Consider the following 27,151-nt stretch of genomic DNA (forward strand, 5'->3'; position numbering starts at 1 on the left):
AGAGAAAATTAAACTAAATAGACGAAAGTCTGAAAAATAGTGTCATACCGATCTAGGATTCATAAGGAGTCTAGCTCATAATCCAGTACACAGAATTTCAAGATGATCTCACCATTTGAGAACAGTAAAATCAGTAAGATCTACGATCAGATTTACGATCATTTTTTCGCAAAACAGTTGGTTGTGTCTACCATTCTGATTTTTCGAGTATACCTTGAGGCTATGTGGCGTTTTTGATATGGTTTGTTGGTTATGTGGCGAAATTAGTTAATATGTACATGCATTATAACAAACGGGTTATAATGTGCTGACTTAGGCGACCCGGTGGTGAGGCGACAACAGCGCCAGTCTTCATACGGCAGGACCGAGGTTCAAATCCCATCCAGATCGTTCCGCCGTAGTTAGGACTGACTATCCAACTACGTTTTATCATGAAGTCTAGGAAGCCAGAAATGGCAAGTTTTAGACTTAAGAGGTCGTTAGGCCTAAAGAAGAGCAATGCTGGCTGAATTTAGCTTCAGCCATTTTGCTGATGCGCTTTTTTATCATGTTTAGCACCCAAATCCCTCTAAGTCAAGTTTAGTTAGACCGATGAGCTAGACACCACAGACCACCTTGGTCCAACATCCACACCGTGATGCAAATGAGCAAAACTATGGAAGCAAAACTCGTCGTCGTGGGGCGTGGTGGAATAATTGGCCGGTTTCCCTCGAATCTAATCCAACCATAGGCAATCGGGTGGGGGGAAGACAGTCTGAGTGTATGTGTAAACAAAAGACGACCCTTGAAGGGAGCTCAGTGGCACATTCCGTCGTGGAAGCGTTTTGCATAAATCCGTCCGATTGTGTGATAATTGACGAAGGAAGGGAAATTACATAATGGCCACAACCAATCCCCCTCCTCCCAGCAGAACAACGAACAGACGGGTTGACGTTGCGAAGGGTCCTCGAGTTTGAAGACTGATAAAAAAGTGACAGCCACCCTTGGCACCCATATTAGTTTGCCCGTATGTATGAGTATGGGTTTTTCGGTGGTTAATATTGTTTGTTCCCTTTAAGTGAGGAATTAATTTAACCACAGCATAAGCTACCGCCCTACACATACACCACACTACCGGATCCGGTCAGTCCGTGGCCTACTTTTAGGGCGGTCCCACCCACCCCATCGCGCACACACACATAACAGTTTCACCGGTACTGTTATGTTCTGAGGCCTTGGGAGACCGGCACTGGTGCGTGTGATGCCGGCCGGATTAATACCATGGCCGGCCGGGCTAGGGAGTTTGTTAGATTTTTTTGTTTTTTTGTTCCTGGCATATGTTCCACCTAATGTGATGCAGTTGGTGCGCGACACACACATCAATGTAAGCACTAAATGGCATGAAAACATTAGAATGGGAACGGAATCGGCCTGAATCGTGAATGTTCGTCGCTCGCGGCCACGCAAATGGGTGCAGCGGAAATTCTCTAATGCAAATAGCACACTCCCAGCTAGTTGCCAACAAATCTATGGTGCGTACACCGTACACCCACAGCCCCGGCGAGGTAGGACCTGGAAACCAACGACCCAAGCCCAAGCGTTCACTTTCGATGCGGAACCCATGCGCCGAAGTGATGGGAAACCGCACGCAACCGCACACAAAATCGAGGAAAAGAATGCATCAAGGCCTGGCCACCATCGCCACCGCCACCACCACCGCAGAACCGCAAATCTTCACATGGTTTTGACCTCGTTTTTTGAGCGTTTTTTATTTGAGCTGCTGGGAGGGTGGGGAGCGAATGACTTTTGTTTGCGGAGCGATATCTGAATGGTGCGAAGGTGGATGTTGGTGGCGTCCTCGGCACCAGGGTTTCAACAGGCGACATCACTTACCGGTGGAGATGTGGGAGGCTCAAGAACGAATGTCGATTATGCGCTTAGATGGGGATGAGCGTCACTGGTTTGATGTAGCACCCTAAGCCGTAAAGTTATTGGATATGATTGGGATATTTGAGTTGTACCCAAATGAATATCAAGACAGTTCGTTAGGATGTTTATGTATAAAGAGTAAACAATAAAGTAAGATACCTTTTAGTTTTATTAATGTCCTGAGATGAGGTCCCCTTTGATGGGTTGGAGAAACAAATATCCGCAAGCAAAGTATCTTAAGGGATAGGTCAGGCACTAACAGCATTTGAAAGACCTTAAGCCTTCTTAATTCGTTTGTGAGACGAACGCTGAATATTCACCTTTGGGAAAATACAAGGATCGGTTTATGAAGATCGTGACAAGACAAGACAAGAATATTGCATTCGAGAGTTAATAACAAATGAGAATAGTAATACTTGAAGAAATTAAACTATATAACTACACAGAGTGGTTAGGTAGCTTAGAAGATAGCGGTCTTCCGGTATCCCTGGGGTAACTCTGGTCTGAAAACCCGTACGTAGGATAAAATCTCTTCAATCTCGTCAAGTGAATCAGAAATGGCAGATCAAAATCTAGAGATTTTATGAATCCTTATCAAGCCTTATCAAGCCATATTTTTTCCACATTCCGAAGCCATATTGTTGCCTGAGAAAAAATGGAGAAAAGACTGAGGTGAATATCTCACGGAGTATGAAAACTGTCATCTTGTCCCACCAAAGCACAAAACTGGATGGAAAACGGTTTTTTCTTCTTGCAGACGCATTAGCCAGCGAACGTCCCATTAAACTAGCAAACATACCCCAGTGATAGATGTTTTGGTTAGACTTCCATGAGATCCGCAGCTCGTCAAGAATAATAAAAACAAATCCGCTCAGTAACAACTCAATAATGGGTTTCGCAATAACAATGCCACCAAGTGTTGCGTCCGAGAAAAACGGAAAACCCATCCACCCCTAACAATTCCATCAACTTCCATTTCGGCAACACAGTATTTAGACTGGCGACAAGATGTGTCACCACATTATGACGAATTCCAGACACACCGGCACAGCTGACCGGGCCAACGATCTTGGTGTGTGCGCGTGTGTTTGTCTGCGACGATAACGGAACGGAAATGGGCCGACAATTAGCCGGCCGGACCCAGGCCGACCATTCAAAAGCAGGTCAAAGTCGTGGTTCCAGGGTTCCACCGTCGCGGCGGATGAATTTTCGCAGCATGAAGTTAAAAATTCAATTAAGAGCGACCGAACGCAGACTTGGTGTGAAAGTGACGAATCAACAACAACAACAACAACTGTTGACGGGCTGGGAGGAAAAATAGACCCGATGCGTCATTGCGATTGACAAATAGCAATATCCGTCTCCTACTTGCACCACGTGTGTTTATGTAGGCAACACTTTAAAGTATTGTTTGAAGCCTCTCGGTACGGTCCAGGGTGCGAGTTGCGTTTTCTGCGCTCTTTCGCATAGGAAACAAGCCTCAAGATCCTGCCTTTACACACCACTCGCGCCTTCATAACAGGCAATGTCACGCATATAACCGTAATGGTGGCGTATTTGTCTTCGTGACTGAATAGCCATGTCTAGGGAAGCCGCATGAACGAATTGCGCTACCTCGTGGCGTCACTTATGGGAGCAGCAATAGTTGACGTACGACGCGCCATTGCGTCTCCCTCGGTGCTTTACGTCCATCATGTCAACAGATTAGATCCTGCATGCGAAATGCTTTTGGCTTCTCGTTTTACTAGCACGTAGTTTTACTTTCAACGCACAGCAGTCCCCGTGGTTGTCGATTGTCACCTAAGCATCGCCTGGGCCTATGTTGGCTAGGGTGTTAACGAGGTGAGATGGCGTATGACGACGGTTTCTGCAAATCGCATTATTAGCACCGGCATCATTGCCTGTTCGCGGGCTTGTCGTGATACATTATTAAAGATTCCAGCGCCTTGCCTGTAGACGCGGGCACGGTAGCGATAAAGTGATATTTTTATGCTTCAAATTGAAGCACAGAAGAAACTGGATCATATGACATCACGTCATCTTGAAGCGCATCTCTGCTGATCTTCGCATTGTAAATTATTGCACCACTAATGGCATTCCGATCTACATATTCACTGGCATCGCTTGTTTCGCCCTATCATCAAAGTAGGCTCGAGGCTCCAGTCGCCATGGCTTGCTGAAGTGAGCAACTTAACAACGACATCACCACGGAGAACAGGTAATTCCAGACAGTCAGGCACAATGGTCAATAATATCTAGCTCATATTAATTATCACCAAAGTCCTACCAGCCGCTCGGCCCGGCTCCGATTCCGATAGGTAGGTGAAGTACACGATAATGGTCGTATGCACCTTCAACTTATCATCCTCCGCCAGTGCCAGAAGGTTCGCAGTGACGAAAAACACAAACAAACAGGAGGCAGGTTGGTACCCGTGCAGAACGACCGGTGCGCCCCGACCTACCAATCCTAATCGAGAGGGTAACGGAAATGAGGACACACAGCCGAACAACAAGCGAGTGGTAAGGTCAATTAGGAAGAGTCCGGGACACGGTGCAGGAAGACGACGTTTGGAACATCTACTGCTGTGATAAACAAATAGCAACGGTTGTAGGGATAGTTACAGCCGCTACCGACAGTCTGCAGTGTCGTCGTTTATCGACAATAAATTCTGGTCGGTGCCGCCATGTGTGTGTGTGTGAGGGATGCGCCCTATCACAAAGCCGGTCCACAATCAACCGGTGACGTTGTTGTCGTCGTCTGCGCAGTAGTGATGTTGATAATTGGCCCCCTTGCAACCCACTGTGCGGATTCCGGATCTGATGACGTTTCGGCCATCCGCACTCGGGGACCGTCGCCAGCATTAGTCACCAGTGTTGAAGGTGAGTAATGCGCCCGTCAGATGGGAAGTGTACGACACGGATGGATCTGCAATAACTCGAGCTCGAGTATTGCCATGGTGACGTCTCTCAGTTCCAAGTAGGCGGTAGTACCACAGTTTGACCTTCTTGCCGTGTTCTTTCCTTCCAGACGGAACCAATCGTTTGCTTTATTGGATGAGTAATTTATTCTTCCTTCCAAGCAATCAAGATGCGATTCTTCTTCAATTTTGCAAAACGTTCCAAAGGCCTTCCAACCATTATTGAAGAAAGTGATATGTTTAAGCGTAAATAGCAACCTCCTATAAAGAAGTTCTGACCAAGCAGCAGACAACTCATCGGAAGTGTACATATCTCCTGAAGCTCGGTAAGGAATTTCCAAAGAATTCCAACGATAACAAAAGACGGAGGCCTGTCTGGCTGGATTTCTGTTAGCTATGCCGTTGCAATCGATACTGTAAAACTATTTCGACCTTTCCTGTCTGATTAGCGACGGACGTGTGAACGCGTACCTTATAGCTTATGTTTCAACCGTATTAGCACTCATTATGTCACGAGCTGGCACTCGAAACCGTGGCTGGCTTAACGCACCGGGAAGTAAATGTCAAGTTCAGGCTTGTTAACGAGTCGGCACCACGTTACACCGTAGCGCAGAACCGTCAATCGATAGTGACGGCCATGTGATCGGTTATCGTAATAATGGTGGGTTTTCATAAACAAACAAACAGCGACAAAGAAACGATTCGATCCCATATCATCTTTCGGCGGTTTGTTCTTTCTTTACACAAACAGGCGATCGCTTCGGTTCGCGACGATCGCTATCGCTGGACCGGTAGCCGTTGTTTGGTCCGATCGGTTCTATTTGTTTGTTTGCTCAATTACCCGGTTACACCTGTGTGACACCTGCCCCAAACCCCCCCCCCAAACCGTGGCCAACACCGTCTGCACACACAAATAAGTCTATCACGTTTTTGCCTTTCGGGAAAGTGGTGCGAACGCAATAATACTTGACACGTGCGTGTGTTTGAGCGTTGCGAGCTGACATTGATAGTGTGCGCACGGTGCTACAGCGCCTTGCTTATGTGGGGTTCTCTCGAATGCGTTTTCCACCCAAGCACTGGGTTGGGGTAAGCGTAACAAAGAACCTGTCCTGCAGGAAACACACTGGCGTTGGAAGCTTGGCCGAGAGACCAGGGTGAAACCTAACAAAGAAAACCTCACAAACCGGTGTCCGTGTCTTCGAACCGGTCCCGGCAAATGGTTAACTGGGTTAATGTTAATCAAAGCTGGAAGAATGGTTTCAGCTTTTCGTGGCATAGTTTTCGAATGTGTCTTGTCTGTTATTATTTATCGCCCCAGCAGGTGACACAGTGCAGTAACTGCTCATGTTGGCCATATTGAGCCCGACCTATCTAATTGCGGCCAACAATTCATCAACCTCGGCTTATCGGCTGTTCTTATTGCGGTTGGGTGGGGGGAGATCGGAGTCACAATCTCGCCTTCTCCCACGTTCAACAAATCAAAAGGTTCAAGAGAATGCAGGGGGAGGGGGATGTTATCGGACATTTTTGAGGTTAGCATTGCTGTTCCTCTTCCCACCGATCTAATCTAACGAACCGTCAGGTCTGATTATCTGATGCGTCGACGCGAGGTAGTGGTCAGTGTCGGCGTTGCCGTTTTCCGCAAACATCATAAACCACACGCACTGGTGCGATAAGATTTCCGGGTGGGGAAAACAAGCCACCTCTGACCCCGAACCGATGGGAAACAGGAGCACACGGTATCAGATGTGGCAGAGATGATAGGAAGACCGAACCTCGCTGCTGAAACGGTCGTACCTCGTTGTTGTTGTGTGTTGTTTTAAATATGATGCGCTTATCGACAAATTGAGCTTGCCGCAGTCTGAGATTAGCAGCTGGTAGCGGTCGGGCGTATCAGAACGTCGGTTCGAATCGCGCTGTGTGTACACACACAAAATTGTTTATTTTATTGCTGTATAGACAGTTGTTAAATTTGTCAAGACATGCTTGAAGGCAGAGAACAGATGATGAAAAGGCCGGCCGTCAAGCCGATGAGTTCCGATAGGATTGAACAGTGCTTGCGAGGGAGACTGCTCATTGGGCGGCCACTATTCGGACGGAACATTCCTTATCGCAGTTTCGTGCTTCTGTGGCATGAGCTGACGAATTTGAATAATAATCTAAGATGGGTGTATGATTGGTATTGTTTTTCACTAGGAAGAGTGACAGTTTGACGCTAGCTTTATTCAAGATTTTATTTCATTAACCTTAAACCGTAAATTAGAATGTTCATTGCTCTGATGTTAACGTTAATGTCTGAAGTTTATAATGTGCAATTACAGCCCTAGAACTTCCTTTATTTTATATATATTTTACTAGATTTTATTTGAAATAGCAATGGGTTTGAATCATGTGTATCAAAACATACCATAAGCTGTTGATCTTGTGATTTACAATAACATGATCATATAGAAGACATTTTACCCAAACCTACAAGTAATACTTCTTGCACCAACATTTGCTAGCTCCATTGGCCAGAAGATTTCTTGACATTCTGGTGCCAGAAAGAAGGGAACATAGTCTTATTTCCTCACCCGAACGGTCTAGTATCAAAGCCATTCTGACCGACTCCTTATACAAAAGAGAGCAGAGGCAGGACTGGAGCAGCACTTTTGGAGGTTAAGCTGCCAAAGAAGAAACAGTAGAGTGCCTTAGGAAATAGCCTCTCGGGAAACTACGAGCTTAAATGTTTTTTTAATAATAAAGATTTATTTTTTCATGTATTCACAGAAGCTTCGAGACCTCATTCGGTTCTTTCACCCTTCTAATAGAGAGCGTTTTAGTATGATTTTGAGGTTATGGTTACCGAATATCGATTCCCGTCCGGATCGTCTCTTCATATGTAGGACTGACTATTCACCTACGAATAACCTTGCTTAAGACAGCTGGGGCGGCTCGGTCTTCACACGGCAGTATAGGGATTCAAATCCCATACCAACCGCCTCCTCGTACGCAGGGCTGGCTACTTTGCTACGGGTAAAATCTAGTCTCAGAAAGCCAGAAATGGCAGACCGAGACCTTTCGAGGTTGTAGTGCCACCGAAGAAGAAGAAGAAAATCAAGTCGCAGAAAGGCCAGAAATGGCAGGCCAAGACCTCTCGAGGTTGTAGTGCTAGTGCCAAGGGTGATGAAGAAGAAGGCAGCCAGTAATGGAAGGAAAGGACCTATCGAAGTTATAGAGCCAAGGAAGAAAATTACCGCTTTGATATCAATTATAAAGCTTCACCCTTCTGTATGCCTGCAGATAAGTTGAGATCCACGCTAAAGTATTGGCAGCAAACAGGGGAGTCCGGTTGAGAAAAGGTGGTTGGAAGAGTTGTTCATAAATAAGACTTCTCGCTAGCATTCGGTTTAGGCATGACCCGTCACTAGAACGAATTAGCCTCATATTCAGCAAGCCCGCGCATGGTCATTGAGATGAGCTGATGACGTTGATGCGATCGCCGGAAAGGCCAGGCAGGCCAAGCACTCCTGCCGTTGGTCAAAACCGTTAAGCAGCCAAAGGGTATGATGTTGTATACTTTACAACCTATTTCAAGCTTCAGATCACATGTAAGCTTCATTTCAGCATACATATAAAAATCATTTAACCCTCACATTTATTGCTGCTGCTCCGAACCCGCCAATATTACTACCGCAACAGCCAATACACACTCAGGTCGCTGGCCATTTTTGCACGGATTCTAACAGGTCACTCGTGGTCACTCATTCCTCCGCTCTAGAGCGCTATTTTACAGTAGCTACACGTTTTACGCTATTTTTGTTTCGTGGGAGACCGTGGTCGCTTTATCGCATTCGTCACGGAAGGATACCTTTGAACTGCTGCCCATGGCGACACGTGTACGGTACGATGACGAAGTACCAGCGAGCGGCCAACGGTTTACAATTTTTAACACAAGCGAAACCCCCGGGGCATGTGTTATTATCGGTGAGAAAACGCGCCGATAAAGCGGGCACATAATTTTGCCGTGGAAGATGTGCACCCCGAAGCGAAGGTCTGCCAATGTCACGTACAGGTTGCATTCGGGGAGAAGAAACACAGTTAGGATGTAGTTGTGCCAGCTATCGGTACAGCTAATCGTTTGGCGGCACGGGCACGCACCGGGTGGGCACGAGGTTCGGGTGGCCAAGTTGGCGATTGGTTTGATTTTTTTTTATCACTCAAGTAAGGGAGGTGTTTAAGCCGTAACTGACCGTGATTAGTTACATTTTAAGCTTGACACGTGCTTTTCGAGTAGTGGGCGCGAGTAGACCTCAGCCAAAGATGCTGCAAAAACGAAAGGTCCAACCGAAAATTCAAACCACGATCGCCGATGCTTGGTGGATTAAAAACGTTTAATCTGCTTTTAATGAAGTAACGACCCAAGAGGATAGCAAGATACGACACCCGGTGAGACGCAGAAATTGGGGTCAGCCAAAACCTCCAAAGCCTTGGTGATGAAGCGAATCTTCCGGCTCTTCTAATGAGTTGGGGGATGGTTGTTTTTTTTTCTTCTTCTGTTGCTCGTTCTTTTGGAGTTCATTTGCTCAGCGGTTCGCTCAAAGTTCGCGGTGAGGCCAGTCGCCGACCAGAGGGATGTTAATTGTTGTTTATTCCAATCATCGCTCGGCTGCCGATTACACGGGGGCCCGGGAATTCCCTCGCACTGGAAGCAGGTTATTGTTGAGGCTGATGATGCTGATGCTACCGCGGCTGGTGTCCTCCTTTTTGCAGGTTAAATTCTCCCCGTGTCCCGGTTTGCGCGGTTTAAATGATCATCGCGAGCCTTGAGCGGAGAACGCACACACCGAGGGAGAATGTTGGAAATGATTTGATTCGCTCAGAATATTTTCTTAAAATGGCCATTTATTCAGACAATCGAACCGTTAGAATTTTTTCTCCATTTTCCTCACACTCTCGATCGAGTTTGGTCAAGTTCTCGTCTCAACCAGTAGCTCACTGTAGTAGAGCTAAGCCTACACACTAAGAGCTGCCGATGAAGCATCTTCTGCCGAGCTACGTCTTTCTCGCGGATTACAAAGAATCACTGCTCTCGGTGCTCTTCGTCCAACGTAGCAGGCAGAGAAGAGCCGGGGGTCTTGAGATCATTCTGACCGTTGGTCTGATGGTCAGAGGGCAAAGAGGGTGGGAAGAAGCGATGGGTAGGAGACAAAACAACATAGCGGGATTTCGTTTCAACGATTTGTGTGTGCTTCTTCGAACGCTCATTCCGGTTTTCCAGAACCCCCAACACGGGAAGGGGTGAGATGGGTTCCATCTTTCCACCCATCACATCATCCTCCATAACATAAAAGACACCTCCCCTTTCGCTCCCCTACCGCTTCACGTAAGTTTTGCTGCTCCATCAAGCGTAAAACGACTCGGAAAAGAAGGCTAATCGGGGGATCGGACCGAGGAAAGCAGCATTCGCGAACAGCCAGTAGTTTAGGGGGAGGGGGGCGGGGGTTGGAATCGCTGCACCGTGGACACCGACGACACGTTTGCGCGTGCGCCAACACGTTCCCGGAGTGTTTTGGAGTGATGGTGCGTGCTCGTTTTCGGTATGCCGGCCGGCCGGCCGGCGTCCGACCGGTGTTTGGCCTCATTTGTGTGCCGAATGTTGCTGGCTGGCTCGGTCGGACGGTATTAGAAGTAGGAAGAGAGGGGGGGTGGAGGTACTGGGGAGGTGAATTTTGTTTGGGAAAACGAAGCAGTTAAACACTGAGCGTGCAGCTCAGCAGATGCAGATGGATGCGATGGATGGGATGGCAGAATTGTTTAATCGGAGTGGAGTTCCTTGGAAGTCTCTTTAACGGGAATCATGTTAGATCAAGAATATTTATTTCAATGCTTTTTAAAGAAATAGACTGGAATGAATCTGATACATAGAGTGACGGTTTCTATTATCCACTATTAAGACCACTTTGACCGATTTTTAAACTAGTGTTTAAGATATTTCTACTTGATCTAACCATACCAAAAGTTGGAAGAATATTCACTAGCTTCTTATCTGTACAATCAACATCTCTTATGCTGATGACGTACAATAAGCTCAGAGCATTTCCTCTCTGGTGTTGGCCTTATCCGGGGCATGCTCGGTGGAGGATTTTTGTATGTCGTACGTAGTCTTATTGTATTGTGAAATATAAAACATTTGTTGATGGTAAATTGAGGTTCAATTTTGAAGTAAAACAAAATCCATTAAAATACAATCTAAATCACAATCAGCACAAAAAAACCATCTCCTAAATGCTTATCGATAAACTGCATTCGGGTCAATGTTGGTTCTCAATTGAAGCACGCGTATCGCGTTCGCATTATCACACACGGAAGTAATAATCATAAAATCTGTTTTTAAATTACCGGCATGTGAGCGTGTCCGTATGTTCGTTCTTAATTCGTTTTTTTTTTTCATTCTTCTCCGATTCATTTGAATGGCAAAGTAAAAGAAACATAAAATAAAGTACCGTTCACGTCAAACATCAACCGGTGAGTGGGTTGAGATGGCAGTGAAGAATATTCACCAAAAAAGAGAGCAACAGATCTCCTTCCGCAATCTTATTCACGTCGATCAAGTGCAGTGAAAGATACAACAAAAAATGGATTGACGAGATTCCCTTTACTTTACTCCTGCTTTTTTTTACCTCCTCAAACTCCGCGCTCCCCAATCGCTGAGCCTCCGAGGCAACAGAAATAGTTTCTTCTGCTTTCAGAGGTTAAAATACTGTTTTGACTCTGCCGTGGAGATAACAGGTTTGTCTAGCTGTCATAAATTTCATCCCAAAACACCCACCCCGGACTGATCCTGACGATGATCGCCTCAGTATCGATGACATCGACCTGAGCAAAATGCAAATGACATCCCATCTCGCCCCACGAAGGAGGTCAAACAGCATCGCAAATTCATCGTCTCCGTTTCCTCCTTATTTTGAGCCAGAGCTGCAGCAGGCAACCACGACAGGAAACGTACCATAAAATCAGCACAGGAATCGTCGGAAGAGGGAGCGAGAAACGATCGCTACTGATTGTTCCTCATCGGGTTGCCGTTTTTCTTTTTACGATACCAACACTTCGAACACGATCCACGGGGGGAAGAACCGGTGGACAGGATTGATAATAAATCGCGTCCGGCGATCCGGCGTGGCTTCGATCTTCGAGACTCGTTATGACGTCAAACGTGGGGGTTGATGATGAGCCAGCCGGGTGTGAGGCTTGAAACCGTACAATTATTACAGTGCTTTCTTCAGCGTCTGTTTGCCTCAATCGCCCGGTGCGTGTTTATGAGCTTTTAAACGGTGGATTTTCCAAACGGGGGAAACACGCGAAAAACTGTGAATTTTGCTAATTCGGGTGAGGTCACGGTGCGTGCGTAAACGAATACCCCTGCTCAGGAATCGCAATGGAAGTGGAAATTAAAGCTATACTGGCAAAAATCTTCTATTGTAGCAAACACACTAAACAATTCGTAGCTTAATTAAATTTGAAATTTTATTAAAATTACACATTTAATTAAAGTCGTATTTCTTAAAGCAATTAAAATAATATAGCCAATTAAACAACAAGTAAAGCAATGTTGACACAATCTGTTTGGGCTCCTTCTCTTTCAAAATTAATTGATTATATCATCACTTTTGTATAAAACAATAATATTAAGATTTATATGAAATTTTCAATAAAAACTAACTACAAACGTTCAAGGATTTCTAAAACTATAAATACAAGTATCTTAACGAAACATGCTACAACGGTCGTTTGAATTTATGTTTCATGGCATGCGGTGAAATATTTCAAGAAACTATTCAACGGTTCGTTTGAAATTTAACCGTCCAAGAGTACGCCGCGAACATGCTCCATGAACATTTCAAAGCAATTTCAAAGCACGCTCTCTGCATATTTCGGCCCAACGTATTTAAAATTAACGATTTTTCTTTGCAATTTTTGTGGTTTTTTAGAACATATAAATATTTAAAATTCTTTTACAGTATGTTACTAATATTAACAACCACTTGAAGGGAGAGTAAGCAGGTTTCACAATTTAGAAACGGCCAAACAAACAAAACTCATACAGCAACACTCTAGTTCACGACGTTGTAGTTTCTTTAAACTACATTATACTAACATATGGTGATATTTTCACGTGAATGAACTCCTCCCAAAAACATTACTATATTTATCATACTATATTATCGTCTTTTTTGCATCAATTTCCTGTCCATTCACATTATGCTTTTTTGTCGTAACTTGGCTAGAAATCATTTCGTACAGCTCACGACACGCTCACGCAATGCCGGAAGCATGCTGTCTTTTGGTCAATTTGTCTCTCCGTTGCCTAAACTTGGTCAAAGTTCGCTCACTTTACCGCGTAACAACTATCACTCGCGGTTAGCAACTTGATTGTAACGAGCATTGCACAGTCATTAAAAACGCAGAATAAGAAACCCACGAGGGAATGCTATTTTTCGTTTCGTTTTTTTCAACAAACACGACCACCTTAACTGGTCTGCTTCTTAGCCTAATGCTTTTCCTCATCGGATAGGAACGGATGTAAATGATTGAATGCTTCTTAACACTATAAACGATACATTTGTCACATTATCTCCTAGCGCTCAAAGTTGATAAATTTGGAAAACATTTTTGCCGATACGCAACCAAAACACCTTTTTGGTTGTTCTCTTGTTTCTTTGTTTTCTGCATGCAAATAAGTGGGAAACACGCGAGTGGAAGCTATTTTCAATAGAAAAATAGCATTCGTAAGCTCGGAAATAAACTGAACCGTTGCTAACGAACTAATATTAAGGGACGAGATTTGTTTCATTAAAGTGCTATATAACGTACACCGGGCTACACAGACACACAGGCGCGCGTACTATCTCCATCAGAGATGTGCAATTACGAAAAGCGTAAACTAACGTGCGACATACGAACGAAACATGCACTGCCAAACGCAAAAAGGCGCTTAATCTTAAACGTTTACAATCAATCGGCAAGCAATTTTTAGAACGATTTCTATGTAATGTGAAACCCTGTAAATAGATCCTTACGTCATTAAAAGCCGACGTTTTCTGGTTGTCCTGGTCCTAACATGTATACAAGCAGGTGGTTCTTTTCGGTAGCGTGAGTAGCTCTGGAGGCACTCGTGTACGTCCTTGCCCGGCCCGGAACGTCACCGTGGGAGGAGATAGTTTGTAGCTTACCGATTCTAATTCTGGTCCTCGCGCACCTGTCGCGTGCTTTCGTGTGTACTCTATCACTTTGGGGAATTGCTTTCAGTTGGGCGTGGGGTTGCGTCACTTAACTCTAAAACCACCGATCGTTCAGTCACTTTTGAACACGCATCGTCTTGGATGCGATGCAGCACCACTACACGCTAGGAATCTCACAGTGCGAGAAGCAGCAGAGCACGGCTGGCTGTCTCGTTGAATAAATGCTCCCCTGACAAGATACATGGATCACTCAGTATCAGTGATCCGCTTCGGACAGGGTAACTGGCTGACGGTATCCGGCTGTCTGTGGTTGTTTTCAAGATTTCACAATGGTCGCATTTCTACCCTCGATCAGTGGAGCACTTTCCGGCTCGGGCGAAGACATCTGCGGGCTGCTATCGGTTAGCGCAAGCTTTTCGGGTTTTTCGAGCAGTTTGTCCACCAGCACAATGGCGGTGGCTGTTGTCGGTATACCATTTTTCTTCTCCGCCGCAGAAAGCAAGCCCTTTTCGGTCGTAAGATTGAACGAACGGACACTGTTGAATGCAGCGCTGTCTTTGTTGCCGCACGTTCCGGCAACACGCCGCCGACGGAAGAACATACGCTCTAGTGGCGTCCAGAGAAGGAGCACTACGCCAAACACAACCATCACGATGCCACAGAGCCGTACGATCGAGGGAATGGTGAGTGCCTGACCGATTTCCCCGGCAAGCTCGGGTGGCATAATGACGTGCTGCTCGAACCATAGGACGGGCAGGAAGACTCGTTTAACGTCAGAGAAGAGGCTACGGGAAAAGAGTAAGGAAGCAGTTTGTACAGATCCTGATAAGAGTTTGTAAGAATAGCTCGTTAACTCACTTGATATTCTCGTACGGTTCGATCATGATGTTTAGCTGCAAGCGAGCGGCAACGTCCAACGGAACGGAGGTGGTCTATAAATGCCAGATAATCAGACAGTTAGTGTCAGGAACAAAATTATTCGCAAAACCACAACCAAACTCACCGGTTCCATCGACATGTAGAACTGATGCTTCTCCTTCGAAGGACTCAGCCCCTCGACCTGATCTAGATAGAACGGATCAGCTGCGTAATAATGCGGGAACGACACGAACACGGGCGTCCCGAACCGACAGGACGAAATGTTTAGCACTCCCGACGGTACGATCTCACCCGCACTGAAGCAAGCCGTCTCGGGGTACAGCGTTCCATTATCGATCGCCCTACGATCACCGGAATACTTGTACGCCTTCTGTCCATGGATTGTAACCTCTTCCTCAAAGTCAAGCGGCAAACTACGGCACATGTCGGGCGTGAACAGCTCAATCGGATGCTCTTTGGACAATCCTGGTGGGAAAAATTCTCCAGCCGATCCGTTCAGCATACCACAGGTCCCTTCGAAAAAGTTCGTCCGTGGTTTGTAGTTCCATTCGCCCATTTTCCCAAGCATCGCGATGTCCTCCACACCGGTGTGGATGTTATAGTGACCGATCAGATCGGCAGAGTTGTTACGCTGGGAAGTGAAGAGGCAAATTATTAGACTAAAGTGTTACTAAACGATGGATGTTGCTAATTACCGTATAGAACCATCCGACACGATCGAACGGTACTTCATCCGCGTCGAACATGTGTTTGCCCATCAGCACCATATTATCCTCGTACCCATCGAACAGCAACTCGCCCGCCGTTTTGACCACGTTTATCTTCTGCTCGTACACATTGAGTCCCAGCGAGACACCCTTCTGCTTGAGATATCCCCAGTACTTGGATCGTTTTGCGGCAGACTGCAAGGGAAGAGAATAAAATTATTGCATTGACATAACTTCAAGCTCAATAATCTAATCAGGTTCTCGGATTTGGAATTCTCGACCGATCATTCAATACACAATAAGAAACCTCGGTTAAATCACAGCAGAAATTATCACAGTTACGACAGTGACCAGTAGCTCCGTCGGGACTTCACCGAACATCGTTAATCAGAAGCATTTATTAAGTAGCTTCAATAACCGGTCGATTCCAAGCTACTTTAGCTAGCCCGGTAACACATTATCGGTAATGTAATTGTCACACGGCAGGACCGGGGTTCAAATCCCATCCAGACCCGCCTCCCCGTACGCAGGGCTGACTACTTTGCTACGGGTAAAATCAAGTCACAGAAAGCCAGAAATGGCAGGCCGAGACCACTCGAGGTTGTAGTGCCAATGAAGAAGAAGAAGAAGAATTGTCACGCGCACACCACACGATCTGCTGCTATGAGTTATGGGACTTTGTGCTGTCAAGAATTCCAACCCAATCCCTGGCCAACCAATGCATCACTTCCCATTGATCACACAGTTTTCGAAACTGCGAGATCCTCCCCACCAACACAATCCACTTACCACAGCCACAATGTTAATGCTGCTAATCACATCATCCAGGCTGCCATTGCTGCCCTCCTCGTCGAAGTAGTAGATGCTCTTCTTCCGATAGCTTACGGTCGCATTCTCATCGTGCCATTCGATGTCCACCTTGGTTGGATGCTCGATAAACCGATACGGTCCCAACTCTTCCAGGATCGGTTTCGTCGAGTGATTCGTAATGTCTTCCGGATTGGTCCAGTTGAAGAAGTACACATCCATCGCGAGTGGGAACGGTGGCGTTACCCAGGAATCATAGCTCCGCGAACCGGGTCGAAGTTTAAGCTCCTGGTGTTCGTTTTTTGCATATGAAGAAAAGGAAATTAGTTACGGGATGCTCAATTGACTTTATCGATTAGATATACTATGTGTGGTGTGCGGGAAGTCATCCACGATCAACAAGGGTTAATTGGCTGTCAATCGAGTTTGATGCCGATTGTTTCCCAGCCAACAACTGCTCTGATCGTCGTCCCCATTGATGCTTACCTCTTGCAGTATGTCCTGGAATATGATCGGGAAGAACAGGATGAAGAAGGTACCGCTGGCGACCAGAAGCAAACCGGACGATGTCAGGATGCACCGCCGGTTACAGAACTCCTTCACCAGCATGTTGGTGCGTCTTCGTTCCGGGACCTTCGTCTGTGATCTGCCAAATGGGCAAATGAAGTTAAAACAATTACAATCGGATCGTCGGATTTTATCGGTGGTTAATTAAATTGACAATGTGCATCCGACTCGCTGGGTGTGATACGATCGATTGACATAGTTTCGTGACAAAGAGAAGAGCTGTTCTTTGTGTTGCAATGTTGCTTGGCTCGATCTAGAGCACGCCGGTTCTCAGCACATCACAGGCAACTCCGAACGATGACTACAGGGCGAGTGACATTATGAATTAACATCAATCAAAATTCAATTTCATCGACCATTAGCCGTGTGGCACCTTCCCATCGTTCCGGTGTACCGCTTGCCTTGCCTGTTAGCGTAGAACCGTTGAAGAAACCTTGAACCAGACACCAGAGAGATGCCCCTGTGTACATGCACCGTTTATGCACACCGCCTCACGAGACATCGATTATGGTCTGACAAAGTGTCTTTATTAGTTCTGAAATCGTTCTAGCTCATTACACTGCAGTTAGGTAGAAGTAACAAGCTCGTTTGCAGATGAGATCTCATCGCAAAATGTTTTGTAAGCAGAGTTTTAATCGCCCTTCCCCCTACCAGCAGCAAGAACCGGTTGAGCTAAAGATTTACTTTATGAGCTTAGATCTTAATTTGCTTTTAAAAACAGACAGACACAGCTATTGACTTTGAGCCAACGATGGGCAATGTCAACAAACTTAGCCCTTTTCGTAGCCTTCCTCGGAACTGATGCTGAGGTTTGAGATCATATTTAGCATCCGGTTGCCTTACAATAGAATTCCAGCACCAAAATAACACACCAACACCCAGGCATCATAGCGTGGCGTCGAGGAACGATCGACGCTTTGCGTGACGTTGTTGCATGGTTCGTCGACTGATGATCGTTTGGACCAAACACCCAAAAAAAGTACGCACAATGTTTATTCCCTCTTTCGAGCATGCCCAATTACATTCGCAGCTCCACTAACTAGCGATGGTAGGGCAGCGCAACGCACGAACTCCGTTCCTTCGGTGGTACGTGGTACTTCATTTGCAAAACTGTGGGCTGGATTTCACAACCAAGACTTTAAATACGGCTGTTTTTTTTTCTCACTAAACACTGGTTCTCTCTCCCATTCGCAAACAAGTTTGACATTGGTATGACGGCAAGGTCGAACTTACCCACCGCGCTTGGATTTTGGGCTGGAGAGGCTGGTGCGACTAATCAATCTTGATGAGAAACTAAACCGGGCAAAAGGCTTCGTGGCCCCAAAAGGCCAACCGTCGGGGATGTCGGGAAAACCCTTCACGATGGCACGATCAGGAAATGATGCAGTGTATTAATTGACTTTTAGAATGTTCAAGAACCGTGCTGCAGCGTCACCGCTTGGTTTCTGTTAAATCATGTTGTGCTTTTATACGCAGCGTGTATCGTGTGGTACTCAGCAACATGGGGCGTCCACCGAACAAGTTCTAGGAAAATTAGAAATCGTTTGAGCTTTAACCTTTTATTTTTGTTAACCATTAACCGTCAATGTTCTACACTGCACTGTCTTCGCCTGTACAGTGCTCGGTACGGTGAGTTTTAGCAATTAAGAATGGCGGATTAATTTTTTCCGTTTCCTTGCTTATGTTTGCGTTAACCTTTCGTGATCCTTTCGCCGAACCGAACGGTCAATATCGGTAGCCGGATGGGAGTTGGAAGCTGTACTACATCAGCGCAAACTACCTACGGTCGGCTCATCTCGCTCACACACACAGAGAGACATTGGTAAACAATCATTAGCAAATTTAAAACATTCCTTCGCCGGAGAACCTGTTTAACATGCGGGTATATTGCTCATAACGAAGCATTCGGCGAGCTTGATAAGGGGAGCCAGAATTGCTGAAATGGCTCTTCGTTTATTTAAAAGCAGCTTACAAAATACTATGCGCTACTAAAATCCATTTCCAAACGACTACAAATGACAGTGACACTAACGTTGGCTAGTAGTGGTTAGCAGATGCTTCTAATTGTGCCATAATAAAATATCCTTATCTGTTCTGCAGAACTCGTTTCCCAATCCGATTTCACAATCCGAAAAGTTCGAGGCTTAAATCAAACCCGAAAAACTAAGAACTACAACTCGCTGCCTCCTATTTATGGCAACCCTCGCTATAGTCAAGGTCAGCCGTCCACAGGTGTTCGGGCGGGATTTGATATATCCTAAACCGCGATGTTCACATAACGCTTGGAGCCTACGAAGGGTAAGATAATGCCGGGCCGCAGTATCACACCACATGCGGGAATACGTGTAGTGTACGTCAAATTTCATCCATCTATCAGGCTGGTCAATGATACACCGCCGCTATTGGTATTATCTTATCGGTTGGCTCCACTAACGATAAGTGTCGAAAGACGGGTGCCCGAATTTTGTGGCACGATAAGAGGGGCGCTTTTAGTAAACAGTATGAGAGTACTACTAAAAGGTGGAAATGATGGTGAATTTATCGTGCTGAATTGGATTGAATTTATCGTATCGCACTACTAATAAGTCGAAGTTCCGCCAATCCGCGAAGGAATCAGCTCGGCCCTGGTACGCTCCTGCAATCATTCGTCTGTCAGTTGTTGAGTCAACGCAAAGTGCCCCGGTACGACTGTAAGCACTGTCGCGCTTCCACGCAAAAAAAAACCCTTACACCACCACCAAACCACCACAACGTCACAGCCGATCGGTGGAAAATATGTACCGCCAGACGATTATCTGGGGCTTATCTGGTGAACCGGATGGCACGAGGGTGTTGGTAAACATTTCATTTCAACCACCACTTTTAACCTTACTGGTGTTCCTGCAAACAGATGCAGCCGTGGACAAAAAATCCAAAAAAAAAAACGAGCCTCGTCACGCACCCCACTCAACCCAGCCAGCGGTCTACTATCGCGAGAGTAAATAAATGCATCTCGCGAGCGTAAAAAAAGCGAGCAAAACCGAAGGGTTGTGACCTGCCCAAAATTTTAATAGATTAAATGGCCAAACGTAATGCACGAGTGCTACCGAAATTTGCGCGTTAATTGAAACAAACACATGTCAGGTTTGAGGGCCACGCGCTGCCGCTGGAAAAGTGGCCGAAATCATAACATAACACCTCCCGTTCTGCAGACACACACACACAGTGGGAACAGTGCAACCGGAACGACCTTTGGATGTGTGATTTGAGCCCCGATGATCGGTATGGTGTTGAAGGGCAAGACCCGAATGTTAAGAGGCATATCATCACGCATGTGGCCCCCGGTGTCACGAAAGTTTGTGCTCCAGGAAAACATTGATACATTGTAAGGTTAGGATTACTGCACAGTTGAGGTGCATTGCCCTCGAGATGTCGTTACAAAATTATAGCAACTGACTATGCTGTTTATGGCAGATTTTGCACTAGTTAGTACTCCACCGTAAAACGTCGCCAAGAAGCGGTTGGACTCAAATATTGTTAGGCTGATTTATTTTTATCAAACAGAGAAACTAGTTTGGCAGTCACATATTTCGTTACTACATCTGATAGTGGTTCACCTTCAAACGATCTGCAGCGCTTTGGTACATTCCAACATTCGCATTACCGCACACACACAAAAAAAGAAATCAGCATCCAAAATGACGAAACGAGAGCTGAAGCAAATCAGAACCCATTCTCACATGACAGTTACAAGTGCCCCTTAAACACTTTACCCCTTCTTTCTGGTGCATACGCATCATTCCTTTGATGTGCGTGCCATTTGACGGTTTCTTTACGGTGACGCCGTCATCGTACGATGAGCCAACCTTCCTTTGAAGCCTTTTTGATAACAATTTGCCGAACACTTGCCTTTTGTCCCATCCAGTGTGGGAAACCATTGCATTAACTACCCCCAGTTCCTGTTTCGCGTACCACTAGCTCGCAGGCTGATACGATTGGTAGATACGGTCTGGACGGTGAATGCACATGCCGGCCATGCAAGACGGCGTCACCGACGGGCGGTCAGGGTGTGTCTCGAGAAATTGAGTTACGACGAATTAGATCAATTGTGTGCGCTTTAATTGACCAATTGTTCGGCCGAGGTGATGAATGGTACGTGGTGGTGCGAAAGCCTTTCCGACAGATGCTGTGAGCAGGTAACGAAGGCATCCCAAGGATACTCCTTAGGTTGATATTGGAAGCTACCGTATACTGAAACTGAATGAATGGGGTCAATGACATAGATCTTCCCGATAGTTCGAGAAGTTGTTCAGTTTCACGTCACGTCACACGCGTCACACTGCTCTGCTGATAGCAGGCGCTCTATCATTCGAAAGGTTATTTATGCAAAGCGTTTGGGGGTGTCCTTGACAAAACTGCATTTAGTTAGCACTGCCGGTGGTAGATTTATAGCAAGCACGATTAGGGGGAACCCGTTTTTGCTGCTGTACGCAAAATTTTACGCAGAAGGAAATGCTCCACGACCTCCTGAAAAACCGGTGACGAAAGATTTAAACCGGCTGTTAGTTTTTACCCTCTGCCAAACAGTTTTATAGCAAACTAGATACTGTGGTCAACATTTTATCTAAATAGTAGCGGGTAGTTAAGCGATCGCTAAGGGTTGCCAATCGCGCATCTTTTTTTAAAATGTATTTAGTTAGTCACACCAACGTAGCCTCCCACTGGAAGCTCACCCCAAAGGGAGGAAGAAGCAAGGGATGATTCGACAATTTGGCTAGGCCAAAGCAACGTCTAAAAACTGCCTTCTCATCAACAAGTGTGACTTCATTCTTCATTCCGTTCGCCCCGTTCGCACCTTGTCATGCGTGCGTCTGGACGGTTCTCGTGTCTCTCGATCACTGCTGCTGCTGCTGCTGCTGCCCGTCGAACAGTGATGGTGTAATTGATAAAAGCTATACAAGGGTGAAAGAGTATTGTTTCCCCGCCCGACAGCTACTAATTCTACAAGACGAGTGGTGTTAATTGTTTATTTCGCTTCTGGTTTTTTATTTTTGTTCGCTCTCATGCGTGTAGTGCATCAGCGACATTCTGGAAAGACGGTTGACGGATAGTGGGCAAACAAGCTCGGATGGCTTAGTCACATTTGTTTGGTGTTACTTTCTGATATTTGGTTAAAAGCTCAGCACGAGGGAGTTTCCCGAATTATGATCTCCAGCACGATGCACGTAAAATTCAGTTCCGTGTGAGATCACGAAAAGAGCAAACACACGGAAGCAGAAAAATTCCTCTAACCAGTATAGTGGATAAACGTTCCTGTAAACAACTCTATATTCTGTTGGGACTTAAATTTTTACCCCTCAAATCTCTCTCAAATCAGCAAATCTATTCCCTTCCCTGCTTTCCCAAAGCTATCAAAATCGGATCCGATACAGAGTCACAGGTGTTTCATGCCAGCTCCACGCACACGAATATCTACCAGATCTTTGACACGAGCTATGAACGCGTCGCGATTAGATAGCCGACCCTTCTCGAAATTAGCCGTTTCCTCTCGTGCACAAACTCAACGGTGTGGCGAAATTATAGCACCAAACCAAAACACTGCGACCACCATCACCCACCAAGCCATTCTGTCTTATCGGGCCCCCACCCTAAAAAGTCAGACCCCCCCCAAAAACGGTCCACCCCAATATCGCACAGGTGTTGCAAAACACGGTACCGGTGGGCGGGAATGCTGTTTCGCACCTTTATTATTAGCCATTTATCAGCATCATGCCACTAGAAACGGTGTGTGAGTTTGGATGACTAAAGCGGTTGCAATCTGGGAACACCTGTTCAAACTGTGCGAGCCACAGGAAGTGCAACAATTGTGGAACCGAGCTAGTTACCCTCTCACTCACAAGGAGCGCCTGTTGAGTTCCTTATTTCCTTTTGTACTCTTTCTCTCTATCAATCGCAGACCCTTTGATGAATGTGTCGCAACACACCGTCCGTGAATGAAGTCACGAGGACGAGGCCACCGTTGGGACCTATGTGCCCGTCGCGATCATCGTAGCAGATCGATTGTACGATCACCAGTAGCGCAACGGATTCTTGTCGTTGAAGGATTGCGGCAGATTGTCTGAGGTTCACTCGACATCACTCGACTGTGTATATGATGATGATGATGAGGATGTTTTATATTGGCTTCCTACGCGAACCCGAACACCGAATGCGTCTTGCAGTTGCTTACGACACCAACTGATAAGCTTAAAGTAAACTTTGCGATTCTCTCCCCTAGTTCCAGTCTTGCGGTGGTTAGTTAGGGTGTTTGCGGTGCGCAAAGAGAACGCACAGACGAGAACACGAATTTACTGTGGCAAAGTTTGTGTGAGTCATTCCTGGAGGCGCCTTTTGGACTTCAAGATCACTTGTTGCAATAATTCCCCTTCTTATCTAACTGCACAATTCTTAAGAAATATGTGTCAAGGCATTTGGACAAGCTTAATGAATGTGCATCAATCACCGATGCCTTTTAAAAATCTACCTTTCGGCATGATTATGAGGGCACGATCGTTTTGACACTCAAAGGTTTGTTAGAGCTCGCACCATTGCTACCTAAGTATGCAAGCATGATATTAATAAAATATGAACCCAAACCAATCCTGTCGTGCAGCTCCAACCAATTCTGACTTTCGAATGTTTTCGCGCCAAAAGTAGAACGGAAAGAATAATCAACAAAGCCGTCCACCGAACCGATTGAGGGTTTTTTTCAGTTACAATCAACCTTCAGAGGGTTTTTTTTTTTGTTACTTCAAACCTCACCAAAAATATAAACTCCATTCACGATGTTTTGTCAAAAAGATTCTGGGTTGCAAAAAAAAATCAATTCGCAGTTCTGTTTTTGCGCGTTAGTGTAGTAAACGCAAATACACCCTGCACAATTTTCAAGGTTGTGGACCAGATGTCAGAGGTCATGCAAAAAGCATGTCATACCGTGCATTTGCTATCAATTTCACTCGTTAATTGTGTCTTATGCCTTCGGTCATCTCAAGCGGATTCTCTTGCGGTTGGTGGCATATCAATAGTTTCACGTGTATTATACAATCGATTGCGGCCCGTTTGCCCTGTGCATCTTATGCCGCTTTTCTCCCTTGGAAGAGAGATTCATGATTAGAAGGATTCGTTTACGATAGTGTCATGTCAAACCGAACGGCCCGGTACAGTCCGCTCGTCCGCTTCTTCCTTCATTTGGAAGTTCAGCACGAAAAAAAGAGGAAACCGATTGCTTCCCGAAGTGGTTATTATCTATCGAGGCAATGCATTATCAGCAGCAACAGGCCAATAGTTTCCGTGTCGGCCGCTCGCCCGTTTGACAGCGAACGGTGACACATTTGGACATGTGGTAACGGCGTATGCCGGCAATCTTTCTATGTTTGACGAGTGTCTCTACATCCCGGATTCTAATCTCTCGCTGGCTTAGGCCCGTTTTTTTTTGTGCTTAGAAGTTCCAAGTCACATCCGTTTGGTTTATGTTCCTTTTATGCCCACCGAAGATGATCGTAAAGTTTTGGTTCCTGCTTTTTGACTGCTCTGGAACGGAATGATCGTTAGCTGCTATCGTAAAATGGGTGATAGTTTTGGTAAGTAGAGATTACATTTCCAAGGGTGTATTTGAACCGGATAAGCTCGCATCGATAAGATTCCTGGGATAGATGGCAGTCCAACGCTCTCCCAAGAAAGCCCCCCGAGGGTCGGTTGCAACAAATGCAGCACTGATGCAGCACCCCACACAACACTGTACACACCACTAATTGAGTCTACGAAGGCGAAGGCCACCGAGATCGGACGCGATAGGGTGGCATGCAAAGCGGACCAAATGTTCGCGTTCCGCATGCGTGCTATATGTTCATCTTCATAAAAATCCAATCCAACACAATCAGCCGGTCACAGCGCTGGATGACACGGCCCAGGCTTGCTCCAGAAGCGAAACAAGCAAAACAAAACAGTCGGCTTATCTGTCCGTGCTGTAATGTTACTAATCGTTCGAACGTTTTGATACGTACCAGCTGCCAAGTGACAACTTTATCGCGAGAACTCACAGATAGCACGACTAATCTGACTCGTTACCGACACAGAAGACATCGACCTTTGCGGGTAACAGCTTCGTGAGAGCTATTAAACGCTACCTTAGCAAGGGGAAAAAGAGGCTTTAAGAACTCGGCCTGTTTTAAACCTCTTAACACGGGTGCAAATTAGAGCCTGCTGAAGTGTTTTCGACCGAGTTGAGTTGACCGCTAATGCCGCACCACCCACCTACTCACCTCACTTTGCCGCAGTCGCCGTTGTTGTTGGTGTGATGACCGTTGGCCAGCTGATAGACGGTGGCTTTCTCCGTGTCAGCGGCCGAATGTTGCGTGGATTGTAACATAAAAAGGCACCTACGTTCCTTCGCGTATACTAATCCGTGCCACTAGCACAACAATACTACTTCAAAGCGACAAATCTCGTCCAAACATCAACTCTTCACCGTTTCCTTCGCAAAGCACGCAACATGCAACCGGTCGGCCTGTCAAACCTTTGTCCTTCGCGGTATCCTTGGCAACGCCGGGTACGATTGAAACGAATATTTTATCCACCGCGAACACAAATACACACACGACCGACAACGTGGGGTTTGATTTCGCAAAGTGTTTTAGCCGAGGGTTTGCATCAGATTTTGCGCAGCGACACCACACGCAGTAGGAATTGTAGACACGAAAAAAGGGGATGAATTTCGTCTTTTCTTTCACCACAGTATGGGTTCGGTTTCTTCTCTCGTCACACGCAGTAGTAATGCTGATGATGATTCTTTGTCTGCACAAAGACGTGGAAGGATTTCTTTAGATAAATAAGTTCTTCCGGTGTGCGTGTGTGTGTCTGGTTCTAATTGTAATGTTCCCTACAATAATCTTGGCGACAATTTTCTGGCCTAGGCACAGCTTCACTTCAGCGACGACGATGCACATGCACGCATGACGCGCTGCACCAGGATCATTCAAGGTTAGCACTGATCACTACTGTTCACGCGTTGCCTAGCACCGACCGACACCGACGACGTGCTCTTCTAAATTTACTTTTCCTGTCGCACTTTGCAAAACAAAACACAACAACAACTGTCAATAGAAAGTACGCAACTTTACGTCACCGAACGCGTTGAGACCACGTTGCATATGGCAGCCAGCAGGCATCGCAGCCAGCAGGAAGATGATGAGGATTAACCCAGCCTGGGGTGTCCCGATCGCTGCTCCGTGACCGACAACCAACACTCGCTTGCTCACTGTGCTTGTTTTTACTGCTTCATTTATCTCAGCCACAAACTCGCACGATTATGATTCAACAAACACCACCAGTTAATTGGTTTTGATTTGTCTGGCATAGGTAGAGAGACTCCCCTAAGTTAGCAGCACGTTTTTTTTTTACACAATTGCACTGCAAAGATCTACGGTTGCCGTATCGTGTAAACTTTCGCTTAACCGAAATTCTTCACCCAAAACGAGCGAACAGTGCGAGCCCCCGGATGGCAGCGTACGTAACCGGCGAGACCGACGAGAGCAGAACCTTACCGCGACGGCGTCCGTAGAATGATTGACCGAAACACACCGACGAGCGTCGGTATCAAATAGTCCGCGCGGAAACGCACACTTCTGAACGCGATCGGTTCGTTCGGGTTGGGCGGGGTGTGGTGCGGTGCCCGTTGGTGCCCCTTGGGTCCGTCAAATCGCGGCGGCTCTAACGCTACGCTGGTCTCATCCGCAAATAGGGGATTCTACCGATAAGGGACCGCCGAGAGCGAGCGGGACGGTCTCACTATGGTAGGGGACACTCAGTGGTGATGGCACAGTGAAATGGAGAGATAAATATTATTTAAACTATTTTATTTGGTTCAACTGCAGTTAAGTATGTAACATTAAATTCAATTTCTTTAAAATATTAATTTCTTATTGAATTTAAAATGAATAATTGGAATCTCAAGTACTATTCGTTAATTTGCGTAAACTTATGAAAGGTTTATTTTTTTATTTAAAGGCTTTTAAATTAATATTATATAAATAAATTGTCTTTCTAAGCTTCACAATTTGATCACTGTGCTAGCGGAAGGGAGGAAGCGGACGCCTAGTGTCCCAATCACACACTGAAGAATTCGCGG

At 46.0% G+C, this 27,151-nt stretch overlaps 1 protein-coding gene and 1 long non-coding RNA gene across 3 annotated transcripts; one reads left to right on the forward strand and one right to left on the reverse strand.

Moving 5' to 3' along the window:
• Positions 1 to 639: 639 nt before the first annotated feature.
• LOC118506759 lies at positions 640 to 12,515 on the forward strand. Of its 2 annotated transcripts, XR_004905546.1 has the most exons (4): positions 640 to 4,126; positions 4,190 to 4,788; positions 4,937 to 5,152; positions 11,782 to 12,515. It is a non-coding gene; the product is annotated as an uncharacterized LOC118506759 (long non-coding RNA). The 2 variants fall into 2 exon arrangements; XR_004905545.1 differs by lacking the exon at positions 11,782 to 12,515 and having other exon boundaries at positions 4,937 to 7,829.
• A 490-nt stretch (positions 12,516 to 13,005) lies between these two features.
• On the reverse strand, positions 13,006 to 26,605 carry LOC118506758 (protein peste). Its single transcript, XM_036044352.1, has 7 exons — positions 25,287 to 26,605; positions 16,927 to 17,086; positions 16,423 to 16,728; positions 15,622 to 15,828; positions 15,051 to 15,557; positions 14,906 to 14,979; positions 13,006 to 14,832 (listed from the first exon to the last, which is right to left on the reverse strand). Exons 1-7 carry the CDS (start codon positions 25,391 to 25,393, stop codon positions 14,364 to 14,366), a joined length of 1,830 nt encoding a protein of 609 aa, XP_035900245.1. The 5' UTR covers positions 25,394 to 26,605; the 3' UTR covers positions 13,006 to 14,363.
• Between the last annotated feature and the right edge of the window lie 546 nt (positions 26,606 to 27,151).

This window comes from Anopheles stephensi, chromosome 2 (assembly GCF_013141755.1).
Source record: "Anopheles stephensi strain Indian chromosome 2, UCI_ANSTEP_V1.0, whole genome shotgun sequence".
Classification (NCBI taxonomy): Eukaryota; Metazoa; Arthropoda; class Insecta; order Diptera; family Culicidae; genus Anopheles; species Anopheles stephensi.

Excerpts from the sequence above, each read along its gene's own strand:
- LOC118506758 (XM_036044352.1), bottom strand. The coding sequence starts at position 25,393 with ATGTTACAATCCACGCAACATTCGGCCGCTGACACGGAGAAAGCCACC. Across the intron at positions 17,087-25,286 it reads GGCGACTGCGGCAAAGTGAG|ATCACAGACGAAGGTCCCGG; the intron begins GTGAGTAGGTGG and ends CCCATTTGGCAG. Across the intron at positions 15,558-15,621 it reads GTGTCGGATGGTTCTATACG|CGTAACAACTCTGCCGATCT; the intron begins GTAATTAGCAAC and ends TTCACTTCCCAG.